This window comes from Neoarius graeffei, chromosome 19 (genome assembly GCF_027579695.1).
Source record: "Neoarius graeffei isolate fNeoGra1 chromosome 19, fNeoGra1.pri, whole genome shotgun sequence".
Classification (NCBI taxonomy): Eukaryota; Metazoa; Chordata; class Actinopteri; order Siluriformes; family Ariidae; genus Neoarius; species Neoarius graeffei.
The window spans coordinates 52484385-52501097 of record NC_083587.1 but is presented as its reverse complement, the minus strand read 5'-3'; the positions used below and the strand labels follow the sequence as shown (position 1 = coordinate 52501097).

General features: G+C 40.4%; 1 protein-coding gene across 2 annotated transcripts in view; it reads left to right on the top strand.

Annotated features, from left to right (window-relative positions):
• rundc3b (RUN domain containing 3b) overlaps positions 1 to 16713 on the top strand; it is a 103736-nt gene that overhangs the window by 59600 nt on the left and 27423 nt on the right. For both annotated transcript variants that reach the window (XM_060900264.1, XM_060900263.1), the window contains exons 6-8: positions 4288 to 4368; positions 4470 to 4641; positions 4818 to 4975. In XM_060900264.1, coding sequence (XP_060756247.1) covers positions 4288 to 4368; positions 4470 to 4641; positions 4818 to 4975 — 411 coding nt within the window. The remainder of the gene's footprint in view (positions 1 to 4287; positions 4369 to 4469; positions 4642 to 4817; positions 4976 to 16713) is intronic.

The window sequence follows — 16713 nt, the reverse complement described above, 5'->3', positions numbered from 1 at the left end:
GGAGAATCTGTCCTTTACTGACTGTACACAGGGTTTCAAATAAATTGACAAATGTTTCCTTAATGTTTTTCTGTCATTTGTTTCCTTCCTGACCTCATGATCTGCATTTCATTCTACTTGTAAATCCAATATCCCCTACTTTTTTTGAATAGTATATTACACATGCCTATGTTCATATCTCATCTCATCTCATCTCATTATCTCTAGCCGCTTTATCCTTCTACAGGGTCGCAGGCAAGCTGGAGCCTATCCCAGCTGACTATGGGCGAAAGGCGGGGTACACCCTGGACAAGTTGCCAGGTCACCACAGGGCTGACACATAGACACAGACAACCATTCACACTCACATTCACACCTACGCTCAATTTAGAGTCACCAGTTAACCTAACCTGCATGTCTTTGGACTGTGGGGGAAACCGGAGCACCCGGAGGAAACCCACGCGGACACGGGGAGAACATGCAAACTCCACACAGAAAGGCCCTCGCCGGCCCCGGGGCTCGAACCCAGGACCTTCTTGCTGTGAGGCGACAGCGCTAACCACTACACCACCGTGCCGCCCCTATGTTCATATGTGTATTAATTTCCAAAAGTGCAGATTTGATTTTTTTTTTTTTTTTTTTTTTTTTTTTAATTTTGGACCCCTGTGACACAAACTTTGTACCTGATTGTAAAACAACCCATAAACATATATCACAATGACTGACTAAATTTCAGAGGGAACTAAATTTCACCGATCTTATGAAATCGAAAGGCCATCTTGCTTTAAGATCCTATTAAAACAATGTTTTTGGCTAAGTAGAGCCTGGCTTAAAAGGCCAACCGAGATAGTGTGTGTACCATATGGGCAAAAGTGGGAGATTGTTCTAATACAAGTATCATATACAGTTGTGCTCATAAGTTTACATACCCTGGCAGAATCTATGATTCTTTGACCATTTTTCAGAGAATATGAATGATAACACAAAAACATCTTTTCCACTCATGCTTAGTGGTTGGGTGAAACCATTTATTGTCAAACGACTGTGTTTTCTCTTTTTAAATCATAATGACAACAGAAACTACCCAAATGACCCTGATCAAAAGTTCACATACCCTGGTGATTTTGGCCTGATAACATGCACAGAAGTTGACACAAATGGGTTTGAATGGCTACTAAAGGTAACATCCTCACCTGTGATCTGTTTGCTTGTAATCAGTGTGTGTGCATAAAAGCTGAGCGAGTTTCTGGGATCCAGACAGACTCTTGCATCTTTCATCCAGCCACTGACGTTTCTGGATTCTGAGTCATGGGGAAAGCAAAAGAATTGTCAATGGATCTACGGGAAAAGGTAGTTGAACTGTATAAAACAGGAAAGGGATACAAAAAGATATCCAAGGAATTGATAATGCCAGTCAGCAGTGTTCAAACCGTGATTAACAAATGGAAAATCAGGGGCTCTGTTAAAACCAAGCGAATGCCACAAAGTATCTCGCCTACAATATGCCAAACAGCACAGAGACAAGCCTCAAAACTTCTGGAACAAGGTAATTTGGAGTGATGAGACCAAAATTGAACTTTTTGGCCACAACCATAAACGTTACATTTGGAGAGGTGTCAACAAGACCTATGATGAAAGGAACACCATTCCTACTGTAAAGCACGGAGGTGGATCGCTGATGTTTTGGGGATGTGTGAGCTACAAAGGCACAGGAAACTTGGTCAAAGTTGAAGGAAAGATGAATGCAGCACGTTATCAACAAATACTGGAGGCAAATTTGCACTCATCAGCCTGGAAGCTGCGCATGGGACGTACTTGGATGTTCCAACATGACAACGATCCAAAACACAAGGCCAAGTCGACCTGTCATTGGCTACAGCAAAACAAAGTGAAGGTTCTGGAGTGGCCATCTCAGTCTCCTGACCTCAATATCATTGAGCCACTCTGGGGAGATCTCAAGCGCGCAGTTCATGCAAGACAGCCCAGGAATTTACAGGAACTGGAGGCTTTTTGCCAAGAAGAATGGGCAGCTTTACCATCTGAGAAAATAAAGAGCCTTATCCACAACTACCACAAAAGACTTCAGGCTGTCATTGATGTTAGAGGGGGCAATACACGGTATTAAGAACTGGGGTATGTAAACTTTTGATCAGGGTCATTTGGATGTTTTTTGTTGTCATTATGATTTTAAAAATAGAAAACACAGTTGTTTATCAATAAATGGCTTCACCCAACCACGAACCATGAGTGGGGGGAAAAAAGTTTTTGTGTTATCATTCATATTCTCTGAAAAAAGGCCAAGAAAGCAAAAATTCTGCCAGGGTATGTAAACTTATGAGCACAACTGTAGTCACTGAGTTTGAACTTTAGTTGTTTTCTGCCTGGTATTGGTCTAGTCTTTGGTGCGAGTGGATTTTTAACTACTTCAACTGACATAATCATCTGTTTAACCTTAATGAGCCACTAGAACATTGAGTCCATCCATCTCATGGCTTTATTTCACTAAAGCGGAATTGGAATGTAATATTTTGCTGCTCAGTTATGGGTTATATTACGCTGTTAAATTTAACATTAATGATGTCCGCAGATTATATTTCTGTCATGTATGTACAGTGGTGCTTGAAAGTTTGTGAACCCTTTAGAATTTTCCATATTTCTGCATAAATATGACCTAAAACATCATCAGATTTTCACACAAATCCTAAAAGTAGATAAAGAGAATCCAGTTAAAATAATGAGACAAAAATATTAGACTTGGTCATTTATTTATTGAGGAAAACGATCCAATATTACATAATTGTGAGTGGCAAAAGTATGTGAACCTTTGCTTTCAGTATCTGGTGTGACCCCCTTGTGCAGCAATAACTGCAACTAAATGTTTGTGGTAACTGTTGATCAGTCCTGCACACCGGCTTGGAGGAATTTTAGCCCGTTCCTCCGTACAGAACAGCTTCAACTCTGGGATGTTGGTGGGTTTCCTCACATGAACTGCTCGCTTCAGGTCCTTCCACAACATTCCCATTGGATTAAGGTCAGGACTTTGACTTGGCCATTCTAAAACATTTAACTTTATTCTTCTTTAACCATTCTTTGGTAGAACGACTTGTGTGCTTAGGGTCATTGTCTTGCTGCATGACCCACCTTCTCTTGATATTCAGTTCATGGACAGATGTCCTGACATTTTCCTTTTGAATTTGCTGGTATAATTCAGAATTCATTGTTCCATCAATGATGGCAAGCCGTCCTGGCCCAGATGCAGCAAAACAGGCCCAAACCATGATACTACCACCACCATGTTTCACAGATGGGATAAGGTTCTTATGCTGGAATGCAGTGTTTTCCTTTCTCCAAACATAACACTTCTCATTTAAACCAAAAAGTTCTATTTTGGTCTCATCTGTCCACAAAACATTTTTTTCCAATAGCTTTCTGGCTTGTCCACATGATCTTTAGCAAACTGCAGACGAGCAGCAATGTTCTTTTTGGAGAGCAGTGACTTTCTCCTTGCAACCCTGCCATGCACACCATTTGTTGTTCAGTGTTCTCCTGATGGTGGACTCATGAACATTAACATTAGCCAATGTGAGAGAGGCCTTCAGTTGCTTAGAAGTTACCCTGGGGTCCTTTGTGACATCGCCGACTATTACACGCCTTGCTCTTGGAGTGATCTTTGTTGGTCGACCACTCCTGGGGAGGGTAACAATGGTCTTGAATTTCCTCCATTTGTACACAGTCTGTCTGACTGTGGATTGTTGGATTCCAAACTCTTTAGAGATGGTTTTGTAACCTTTTCCAGCCTGATGAGCATCAACAACGCTTTTTCTGAGGTCCTCAGAAATCTCCTTTGTTCGTGCCATGATACACTTCCACAAACATGTGTTGTGAAGCTCAGACTTTGATAGATCCCTGTTCTTTAAATAAAACAGGGTGCCCACTCACACCTGATTGTCATCCCATTGACTGAAAACACCTGACTCTAATTTCACCTTCAAATTAACTGCTAATCCTAGAGGTTCACATACTTTTGCCACTCACAGATATGTAATATTGGATCATTTTCCTCAATAAATAAATGACCAAGTCTAATATTTTTGTCTCATTTGTTTAACTGGGTTCTGTTTATCTACTTTTAGGACTTGTGTGAAAATCTGATGATGTTTTAGGTCCTATTTATGCAGAAATATAGAAAATTCTAAAGGGTTCACAAACTTTCAAGCACCACTGTATGTATGTATGTTAAGTCATGAAAATGCCTTCTGAAAAGAGCGGGCCGCCTGTAAACCGAGCTAAACCGCTGCTCTTTGACAGTTTTTGTTTGAAGGGCGAGAGTTTGGATGGAAGCTGTCCTGCTGTGATTGACTACACACCTTACCTCAAGTTCACACAAACGTAAGGCTGGACACTCGAATACACACATGAACCTTAACAGGACTGAACAACTCTCAAACGTTCCATGTGGGAAATGATTGAATCCATTGTGTGTTTCTCAGCTCGGACAGCATCAGCAGTGATGAGGAGGAGATGAGGACTCTGGGTAGCAGTGGCAGCGAGGCCAGCACTCCGGAGACCAACATGGCCGCCTGCTTGAGCACGGACCTGAGCAGCTGGTACAGCAAGTGTAAAAGAGTGGAGCAGAAATACAGAGTGGTGCTGGAACAAAAGGCAAGTGTGTGTGTGCGTGTAATAGAGATCAATACAGTCTATCTGCAATTTATCAACTTTTATATGATGCATTGCATTAGTGTTTGTGTTTTATACCATCTATGGAATAAAATCTAGACTTCTTGCAAAGGAAACGGCTAAACAGGCAGTGCAACTCTGTGTGTGCGCGCGCTTAGGGTTATCTGGAGGAGCTGGTTCGTCTGAGAGAGGCTCAGCTCTCCGAGTCTGTTTCCCAAAATAAAGCCTTACTGCAGCGTTTCACAGAAGCTGGCATCAACCATAAACTGGAGAAAGAACAGCTGGAGTTCATCATCCTGGAGCTCCAGGACCAGCTGTGAGTACACACAAAGGTTTAAATAAAGGAGGCGGAGCTTGTGTGCCTCTTAATCTCTGTGAATAAGGCGTGGCCTCTATGCTTATTGTCCCAGTGAATAAGGCGTGGCCTCTGCATTTGTTGTCCCAATGAAGGAAGTGTGGCTTCTGTGCTTCTTGTCATTACATATAAGTAGTTAAATCCGTTTAAGTGAAGGCATGGCCTCTGTGCTTGTCTCGGTGAAGGAGGTGTGACCTCTGTGCTTCTGGTCAGTACAATGTTTTGTTTTTTTTAAATACAGTATCAGTGATTTGAATTAATAAAGTGATTTGTATCTGGGCTTTTTTCTATTACCATTTTCTAATCTACACCACAGAACAGTACTGAAGACATCAAAACTTTGAAACAACATATGGAACACACATGAACAATATGGAACAATGAGTAATGGGTTAAATCAGTTTAAGTGAAGGAGGCGTGGCCTCTGTGCCTGTCCATCCCAGTGAAGGAGGCGTGGCCTCTGTGCATGTCCATTCCAATGAAGGAGGCGCGGCCTCTGCGCTTATCCATATACATAATGGGTTCAATCAGTTTGAATGAAGGAGGTGTGGCCTCTGTGCCTGTCCATCCCAGTGAAGGAGGCACGGCTTCTGTGCCTGTCCGTCCCGGTGAAGGAGGCGTGGCCTCTGTGCCTGTCCGTCCCAGTGAAGGAGGCATGGCCTCGGAGCCTGTCCGTCCCAGTGAAGGAGGCGTGACCTCTGTGCTTCTTGTCTGTACATATAATGGGTTAAATCAGTTTAAATGAAAGAGGCGTGGCCTCTGTTCCTGTCCATCCCAGTGAAGGAGGAGTGGTCTCGGTGCCTGTCCGTCCCAGTGAAGGAGGCGTGACCTCTGTGCTTCTTGTCTGTACACATAATGGGTTAAATCAGTTTAAATGAAGGAGGTGTGGCCTCTGTGCTTGTCCATCCCAGTGAAGGAGGCGTGGCCTCTGTGCCTGTCCGTCCCAGTGAAGGAGGCATGGCCTCTGTGTTTCTTGTCTGTACACATAATGGGTTAAATCAGTTTAAATGAAGGAGGCATGGCCTCCGTGCCTGTCCGTCCCAGTAAAGGAGACATGGCCTCTGTGCCTGTCTGTCCCAGTAAAGGAGGTGTGGCCTTGGTGCCTGTCCGTCCCAGTAAAGCAGGTGTGGCCTTGGTACCTGTCTGTCCCAGTGAAGGAGGCATGGCCTCGGTGTTTCTTGTTCATACACATAATGGGTTAAATCGGTTTAAATCGAGGAGGCGTGGCCTCTGTGCTTGTCCGTCCCAGTGAAGGAGGCGTGGTCTTGGTGCCGGTCAGCATTTTATTTACTCAAGAATGATACATTGTACGTTTTTATCTATTTTTATAGATAGATTTTAATGTTGTGGAACATTTTCAAGACAAGTTAGTTGCTGTTAGCTCTTACAATATTGAAGCTATAAAGAGCGATTTATTTTTTTATTTTTTTTTTGTTCTTGAATTGATGTGACAAAAAATGGACATTATTATCAAGAACCACAAAACTCAACATTCTCCTTCTTTAGACTTTCCGCGGCAGAAAACCCTGGCTTTACCTCTGATTATTAAAAATCTGACACCGGAGACTCGTTCCAAAAATGCTAAATGAAAGTTTTCTTCCAGAAAGCTTCACTGTGTCAGTGGTGAAACCTCTCCTCTCATCTCATCTCATCTCATCTCATCTCATCATCTCTAGCCGCTTTATCCTTCTACAGGGTCGCAGGCAAGCTGGAGCCTATCCCAGCTGACTACGGGTGAAAGGCGGGGTACACCCTGGACAAGTCGCCAGGTCATCACAGGGCTGACACATAGACACAGACAACCATTCACATTCACACCTACGGTCAATTTAGAGTCACCAGTTAACCTAACCTGCATGTCTTTGGACTGTGGGGGAAACCGGAGCACCCGGAGGAAACCCACGCGGACACGGGGAGAACATGCAAACTCCGCACAGAAAGGCCCTCGCCGGCCACGGGGCTCGAACCCGGACCTTCTTGCTGTGAGGCGACAGCGCTAACCACTACACCACCGTGCCGCCCTGGTGAAACATTTTCTTTGTTAAACAACAGCATACTTGTTTGTTATTGAAGGACTTGGATTATGTTGAGTGTCTGCCACAAAAGTTGTTGCCATAGAAATAATAATTATTTAGAACTACACGTTAATATAAACCTGTGATTTTGTCTAACGGCTGGAAATATCAATGTTGCTGTTATAGAAAATGAATCATAACCTTCTGACCAATGAGATTTGAGAATTCATCATTGCTGAATTGTAATAAGAGCTTATTAACATATCCCATGCTACACAGAAATAGGATTTCAGTCCAATGTTTAACTGTCTGTGATTGAAATTCAAATAGAGTACTAACAAAACCTACCTACAGTCCCAATTTGATTAAGTGTTGATGACTCAGAAGAAGACCTTTTTGAGCTTCTGAGTAATCTCTCCCTCCTTCTTTTGCACACTCCCAGAATAGCTTCTGCTGCAATTCATTATAATGTTCCTTTCAGTAAGCTAATGTGATTTTAAGTGCAGGATGTCTGCTTTTAAATGTATTAAATGGCAAGAATAATCAGCATGTGGATTAGCCTGATGTAATTGTATTAGTTTTGCATCTTTTTTCTGTTTTTAATAAGTTTTTAGTGCATCAGGAATGTTTCCGAGCGCATGGCGAGGAGAGGCACGCTGCTTTCAGCTCATTAAGATAAAAGTGCTGAGTAATCAAACATTCATCAGTGAGTTGGCTCGGCGTGGGCATTGCAGAAGAGAGGACAGAGTGATGGATTGATGGAGGATAGGAGAGGAGAAGAGGGATGAAATGGGGAGAGAGAATGATGATGATGATAGCGGGAGGTGTAATGAGTAAGAGTGTGCTGTATTTATTACAACTACAAAGATTTGCTTTTTGTTTAATATGTCCAATAAAGGAGTGTACCACTATCTCTATCTGGCTAACGCTGCAAATATCCGTATCTGAATTTGGATTTAAACCTGAAGTGGGTGTGGCCTAAACTAGGGGTGTTTTTTTTTTGTTTTTTTTTAAATAACGAACCATTGCAAAACACTGAACCAAAAATCAGATGTAGAAATGCTACCACTAAGTGGGTCTCAATTAACCTGCTTAAAGCTAGACGGCCTTTCGATTTCATAAAATCGGTGAAATTTAGTTCCCTCTGAAATTTGGTCATTGTGATATATGGGTTGTTTTACAATATGGGTTGTTTTACAATCAGGGTACGCAAGCTAAAAATCACATTTTAACACTTATTATCTTCAATATCAAAAGGCTTGACTAAATAAACTTGGTTGTTTATTGTAGCCCTGTGATAGCTCTATTTACCATGCAAAAAAAAAAATTGTGATAACGTTATTTTTGGTGAATGTATGGCAATATATGTCATATTTAGCAAAATTACTCATGTCATTTAGAAAAAAGTGCTTTTTTGACCACAGGTAGCTCCAAAAGGGATGCACTTAAATCATTCTTTATACCATAAAACACATATTTGGTTCCATATCATTGGAAACATAGTTAAGTTTTAATGTTGAATGCCAGTAAGTTTTCAGACTATTTTGATCAAATTAGTATGTAATTGTGTCAAAAAAAAAAAAGTCCTCTCCGAGACAGCTAATTTTTCAATATAAAATAACATATCTAAAATGATTATTTTCATCCTAAAATGTGGTCAAGATATTGGGACATACACTACCGTTCAAAAGTTTGGGGTCACCCAGACAATTTTGTGTTTTCCATGAAAAGTCACACTTTTATTTACCACCATAAGTTGTAAAATGAATAGAAAATATAGTCAAGACATTTTTCTGGCCATTTTGAGCATTTAATCGACCCCACAAATGTGATGCTCCAGAAACTCAATCTGCTCAAAGGAAGGTCAGTTTTATAGCTTCTCTAAAGAGCTCAACTGTTTTCAGCTGTGCTAACATGATTGTACAAGGGTTTTCTAATCATCCATTAGCCTTCTGAGGCAATGAGCAAACACATTGTACCATTAGAACACTGGAGTGAGAGTTGCTGGAAATGGGCCTCTATACACCTATGGAGATATTGCACCAAAAACCAGATATTTGCAGCTAGAATAGTCATTTACCACATTAGGAATGTATAGAGTGGATTTCTGATTAGTTTAAAGTGATCTTCAGCGGTCTCAAAAGTAGCCGATCGCCGGCTATGGCTTGTTATGCCGCCGCCTATTGTCAGTCGAGTCACACAATTTAATATTAAATATTTCTGACAGCAAAAAAAGTTGTGAACATAAATTACATCCACTATGTCATGTATGTCCGTTGCCGCGTCAAGGGTGTTTACATCCTCGACACGAGTGCAGCCATTACTGCCGCCTGTGTTGCCAGATTGTGTTTACATCCTCGACATGAGTGCAGCCATTACTGCCCAGATTGGGCGGTTTTAAGTGCATTTTGGCAGGTTTTGAACATATTTTGGGCTGTAAAACGTCAGCAGTATCTGGCAACATATTTTTTTATTTAATACAAGAAATTAATGGATGCCAACGTTTTTGCCAAAATGATATTTTATTTTCCATTGTTTAGGCAGCTTCAGCATCATACTGGGAGATTCTGTTCAATTTTTTTTTCTTCTATGAAGCCTGAGCCATTTATTTTATTAGTTTATAATTGTTTAATTTAGTCTTCAGGAGAGACTGCCTGCACACAGTACTAGTATTAATAGTTTTTTTTCTTACATGAAAGCTGAGGCATTTATATTATATTTTAAGGTAACTTCATGTTGTGCTGTGAGGTTCTATGCACTTTAACTTTTGAACCAACAGGTGCATTTGGATAAGTAAAGCCTATTTTTCTGCATTTTTGTAGTCCTGGTAATCTTTTATATTGGTAAAGTTGTTTATAGGACCATTTCTCAGTGTCTGTTTTTTTAATCAATAGTTTTTCAGTAATAACTTAATATTTAACATATCACTCAATTTTAAACAACCCCCGCGCCTCCCCCATAGTCTCCAAAATTTCTGTGGGAAACACTGGCGTGCGTAACAACGCTAATCAAGCTTAAGCTAGACGACCCGCCTCAAATACCCGTCCCGGGTAAATGTTATCCCAATTTTAGATGGCCTGTTCCAAACCATCCCGCCCCATGAAAAATTCGTACTTGCATATCCATCCATCCATCCATCCATCCATCCATCCATCCCTGCACACTTTGCGTGCATTATGTCTGCCGCTGGCAGACATTTTACCATTTTGCACCCTGCTGTAAATTATTTGTACCCTGCTATTCTCCCAAACTTTGAAGCCCCTGGATCTTCATTGAAAAGAACAGTGCTTTTCTTTCAAAAATAAGGAAATTTCAAAGTGACCCCAAACTTTTGAACGGTAGTGTAAATATTAGACACAACGAACACAAAGCTTACAGGCTTATATTTAAAAGCACTATGGAAGTAGTGGATTCTGAATTGTCAAAAAAAAAGTCCTCTCCGAGAATCACTTCGTTTCTCCCACCTTATAGCAGATTACACAAAACTACCATACACATATGTCAAAAAATTACCTGAAATCTGTTCTTTAACTTGTCCTTCACTTAAAAACTGGTACAAGAACCAGTTTGAATAAATTTGAATTTTGGACCCCTGTGACACAAACTTTGTACCCTGATTGTAAAACAACCCTTATGTTTATTTTTGTAATATCTTAAAAAACTCAGGCCATTCTGTGGCTGGGAAGTTATTTAATTTGAAGGGATTCCCGAGCAAATAATGTGCATGAAATCGCTCGCTTCATGCAGACAGACGAAGTCCGTGTGCGCATCTACAGGTTGACTTTCTTTTTTTGGGTTTTACGGGAGCTGGCATCCACAGTGTTGCATTACTGCCATCTACAGGTGTACCTTTGAGCGTGCACTGACGGTTCCATCATTCTGTCGCTAAACGAACAGCTGATCACACCGAGGTGCTCGCCGACCGCCGATATTTATTAGTTTGGTCCTGCGTTTCCTTTCCTTCGTATAGAACATAACGTCTTTTCTTCTCACTTTCTGTTACTGTAGTTAGTCTTTCACATTTCATTCGCACGCTCACGTCCTCCATTTTTCTCTCCTGTTTCAAATTTGCGTCCCACAATGCCTTGAGCAAACGGGAAAGCCCACCACGTCATGCATGACATAGTATCTTAAATGAGGTCACGGTGAAGCAGAAAAAATAGTGGAGAATTAAGGGCCACATGGCTCTAAATTCATTAATTCTTCTTTTAGGAAAAAAAACTAATAAAATTGGAAGTCTGTGATTCGAATTCAGTAGCTTTCAGTCCACTAAACAAAAATATTTGGGTGTCGAGGGAAAATTCTTTTTATGACCTAAACGTGTAAAATCTGAAAGGTAGTCTAGCTTTAATGTGCAATTTGAAATTGCGAACTAAAAAAGAAAGAGTAATGGAAACGTGAATTTAAAAAATAAAATCTCAAAGCTTATATGGTATGCTCACATGAGGTAGGGTTTTTTTTTCCCTCATGACAAAGCAATATGTGGAAACGCATTTTTTTTCTCCATTTAAGTCACATGACATGAAGAGGAACAAAACCAATGAAAATCACCATGACGACACGTACCAGGTCTTGGAGATCCGTCACTATGTTTAACTGGAATGGCGATCATGAGAGGAGATAATCACATCACATGCCTCAATAAAAACAGACCATTCACAGTTGTTTTGTTGACCTTTTAAAAAAATATGTATATATATATATATCGCTTCTTTTTTTGTGCAAAACTACAATGGAAACCTGGATGACTGAGTATTTTCACCGACATCCTGTTAATTCTGCCTCACACAGTTCCTCAAACTCAGCTACATCGCTCCAGTTCATAACTGGTCTCAAGTATAGATGAACACTGAAATTTAAAAAAAAATCCTGCCTCAGAGAGTTATTAGCAAAGCGGCGCTCCATAGTTAAAAGAATATGATAATAAATTGACTTGATTTTTGATGGCTTTTGCGACCGTACATACGAACGACGTACTTGTACCACCACAGGGAACCCGATCGTAAGTGCTCTGCAACATCTCATAAACACTTGACCACTGGACAATTAAATTTGTATCTTTTATTTACATAAGATAGATGGGTTTTTATTCAGCGCTTTATTTTTAAATTTGCTTTTTAAAAAATAACGTAGGATTATTTATCTACACATTTTACGGAAAATATTGATGGAATTTTTTTTCATGGCAGGCAACATATCTTAGCATCGTATGCTTTCTTTCTTTGTTTCATTATACGATTTCTTACTGTGTAAACATAATTATCGTATCATTCAATAGCAATGATGCGCTTCGTTCCTTAGTTGTACAGTAGCTCATTAAAAACTCCCGCAGATCGATATCAATTATTTCTTATGTCCAATAATATTGGATGGTAACCATAGAGTAATGATGTAAAGTGAAAGCACTGGTACAAAGGAATAAATATGTATTCATAACTGCGATTCGTACAATGCCTTGCAAAAATATTCATCCCCCTTGGTGTTTGTCCTGTTTTGTTGCATTACAAGCTGGAATTAAAATGGATTTTTGGGGAGTTGGCACCATTTGATTTACACAACATGCCTACCACTTTAAAGGTGCACATTTTTTTTATTTTTTTTTATTGTGACACAAACAATAATTAAAATGAAAAAAACAGAAATCTGGAGTGTGCATAAGTATTCACCCCCTTTCATATGAAACCCCTAAATAAGAGCTGGTCCAACCAATTCACTTAAGTTACATAATTGGTTGATTAAGATCCACCTGTGTGCAATCAAAGTGTCACATGATCTGTCACATGATGTCTGTATAAATCAACCTGTTCTGGAAGGACCCTGACTCTGCAACACTACTAAGCAAGCAACATGAAAACCAAGGAGCCTCCAAACAGGTCAGAGACAAAGTTGTGGAGAAGTTTAGATCAGGGTTGGGTTATAAAAAATATCCCAAACTTTGAATATCCCACGGAGCGCCATTAAATCCATTATAGCAAAATGGAAAGAACACGGCACCACTACAAACCTGACAAGAGAAGGCCGCCCACCAAAACTCACAGACCGGGCAAGGAGGGCAACAAAGACACCAATGATGACGCTGAAGGAGCTGCAAAGATCCACAGTGGAGATGGGAGTATCTGTCCATAGGACCACTTTAAGCCGTACACTCCACAAAGTGGGGCTTTATGGAAGGGCCAGAAAAAAGTCATTGCTTAAAAAAATCACGTTTGGAGTTTGCCCAACAGCATGTGGCAAACTCCCCAAACACATGGAAGAAGATTCTCTGGTCAAATGAGACAAAAATTGAACTTTTTGGCCATCATGGGAAATGCCATGTGTGGTGCAAACCCAACACCCTGAGAACACCATCCCTACAGTGAAGCATGGTGGTGGCAGCATCATGCTGTGGGGATGTTTTTCATTTGCAGGGACAGGAAAGCTGGTCAGGACTGAAGGAAAGATGTCTTGGAATGGCCTAGTCAGAGCCCAGACCTCAATCCAATTGAGAATCTGTGGCATAACTTGAAGATTGCTGTACGCCAACGCAACCCATCTAACTTGAAGGAGTTGGAGCAGTTTTGCCTTGAGGAATGGGCAAAAATCCCAGTGGCTAGATGTGCTAAGCTAATAGAGACATACCCCAAGAGACCTGCAACTGTAATTGTAGCAAAAGGTGGCTCTATAAAGTATTGACTTTTTTTTTGGGGGGGGGGGTTACAGATTTCTGTTTTTTCATCTTAATTATTGTTTGTGTCACAATAAAAAAAAAAAGTGCACCTTTAAAGTGGTAGGCATGTTGTGTAAATGTGCTAACTGCCCAAAAATCCATTTTAATTCCAGCTTGTAATGAAATAAAACAGGACAAACACCAAGGGGAATGAATACTTTTGCAAGACACTGTATCTCATTATTGGTATCCAGAGGTGGACAGTAATGAAGTACATTTACTTGAGTACTGTACTTACCGTAAGTACACTTTTTGAGTATCCGTACTTTTACTTGAGTATTTCTTTTTGGAAACTTCTGACTTTAACTTCACTACATTTGAAAGACAAATATCGTACTTTTCACTCCACTACATTTCTATCAAGGTCCTCGTTACTATGAAGCAGCTTTGAAAGTGGATGTTTTTTCTTTTCCTTTCTCATGATTGTTTTATCGCAGGTGACACTGAGACAGACTATCAGTAATCACTAGGGTCACGTCACGTCCATAGACTGTATAAAATCAATGATTTCTCTGCAGCATTATTTAAACATGGTCAGTTGATGGCAGAATGGAAGGAGGCGGTTCTTCTGGAGAATGCACGCACTCATGGCTTTACCTAGAACCCATGTTTCAGTTTTCTAAAAGGATTAAAGATTCGTTTCGTTTTAAATGTTTGCTTTGTTTGCCTAAAACGAACCACATCACAGCTTACAAAAACTTGTCGTCCAACCTGCAGAAGCGTATTGAGGTATATCAACGTTTTGTTCCAAGAGAAAGCTTGCAACGAAGTTGTCTGTGGTTTTAGAGCCAGCGATAACATTGCAATAGCTATGCAGTCTGGTTAGTCAAATGACTTTCTATGGATTTGCCTGCCAAGTTGCTACAGCCTTGTCCATGGCTAACGTTAACACACAGCTAGTTAACTTGGACACTGTTAGTTAGCATGTAAAAACGGAGTTACGCTAACATGAATAACGTTAACTTATCTGAAGTCCTTTCAGAAATATGTTTTAGCATAATCTTGCCAAATAAACCGAATGTAGAAATCTTTCTTTTCTCGTGGCGTTTGCTACCCAATATGATTTCGAGTTTGAAAAGAGTTTGCTAGCATGTCAGGCAGTGGTGGCTGGTAGTCTTTCAAACAGGGGAGGCTGGTCGGTTACGATATTTCCAGATTTTAAAAGAAAAAAACATCAATTTTGCCCATACTCTTGCCTCTGATCTGGCTGATTGTTGGCAGCGTCACAAACTGTGAAATAACAGGTTCTTTTGGCCCATTAGCCTACTGTCCAATATGGTGGTGGTGTTGGGGGGGGGTATATTTTAACATTTTATATTTTAAAATTGTGGCATGTTGTTTAAAAATTGATCATTATTGAAAGCAGCTCTTTGTCAGGAACCTCAGCAGTAACAGCAGAGTGTTCTGGAATAGGCACAAGCACTGACCTTGGGGAGCCAAACATAGAGCTGGGTGCCACACATTTCATTCAATGACACTTTCCCTATATTTTACTTATTTTGACTGAGAAATGTTTTATTGACAATTTTGATAACCCTTCACTTTTAATCCAGGTTTGTAGTGTGAAATGTTCTCGGCTGTGTTTTTGTTTAAAAATGTTTTCCAAATTGTAGCTGTGTTTAATTCATATCCAGAAAAATATATATTCCAATATAATATACTCAGCATAAACATTTTAAATAGATTCTATATTTTTGGTCCATCCATGACATATTACTAAAGTAGCCTATTTACTGTTGTTGATGTGGGTCACTTGCTGTTAGCCAATTCACTTTCTCGTACCAGGAGAGCTGAAAGGAACGAGTATTATTCCCTACCTTTTTCACCAAGTCAATTTGAGGCGTTGGTCTACCCTGCTCTTTAATTTTAATTTTTTCCTCGAAAGGAAGACTGGCAAATGGCTTCGCCAAAATTAAATCAGCAATGCTTGGCATCCATGCGCAGCTTTCTTGCTAGCTGACTAGCCCCCTCAAGTTCAAGTTCAGTCACTCAAATAAACGAAATTTCTGGAACTAAGATAGCAGACTTGACAACACTATATTTACACTTTATTTACAATGAAAATATATACAAACTAAAAAAGCTGGTAGAAACCGTATGTAATGAATGAAATCGAAATGTAAGCTGATCTCTTACAATACACCACAGCACTTCCGATTCCGCATGCGACTGAACTGAGATTCACCGCTGCCTGTCTATATTTGAAACGAGCTGTCAATCAAAGAAAATATCCGGCCGCTTTCACCAATCACCAGTCTCCTTGCGGAAAGCTTTGCCATGTCTCTCCCATGTGAGGCTGGGAGTCCGTAGGCGGGCATTTTCGCAGTATTTGTCCAATAATCATCTTGCATTTTGAGATTGAAAAGCGCATCGCTCCCAAATGCCATTGAAGTGCACTGAGGCTGGGAGTCCGTGGGGCGGGCGTTTTCGCAGTATTTGTCCAATAATCGTCTTGCATTTTGAGATTGAAAAGCGCATAGCTCCCAAATGCCATTGAAGTCCACTGAGGCTGGGCTGCATCGCGCTGTCACGAGGGGGAAAAACTCATGCACACATTAAAGTTATAACGGAATGATTTTGCACTGTAGTTGGGTTGAGCACATATATACGAGTATTTCTATGATTCTGGATCTGAAATAGCAATGTTATAAGGTCGGCTATAACATAAGCCTAGCGCAATTCATCCTACACGATGTTCGTCATTTTTAGAGGAGGCTGAGCCTCCCTCATTGTCTTAGAGCAATCGCCCGTGATGTCAGGTGGAGTTTCACTGACTAGCTAGCTTAACGTTAAACCACCATGATGGCACAGCATGCGTTCATTTTGTAAATCCAGTCAGTTGCTTCAGAGGCATTCGGTATTGTAAGCGTTGTGGCAATAATACAACAATGCATTAACAGAAAATGTATTTTTAAAAGCAAGTACTTTAACTTAAGTAAAAATTTGACTGGACAACTTTCATTTGTATCAGAGGAACA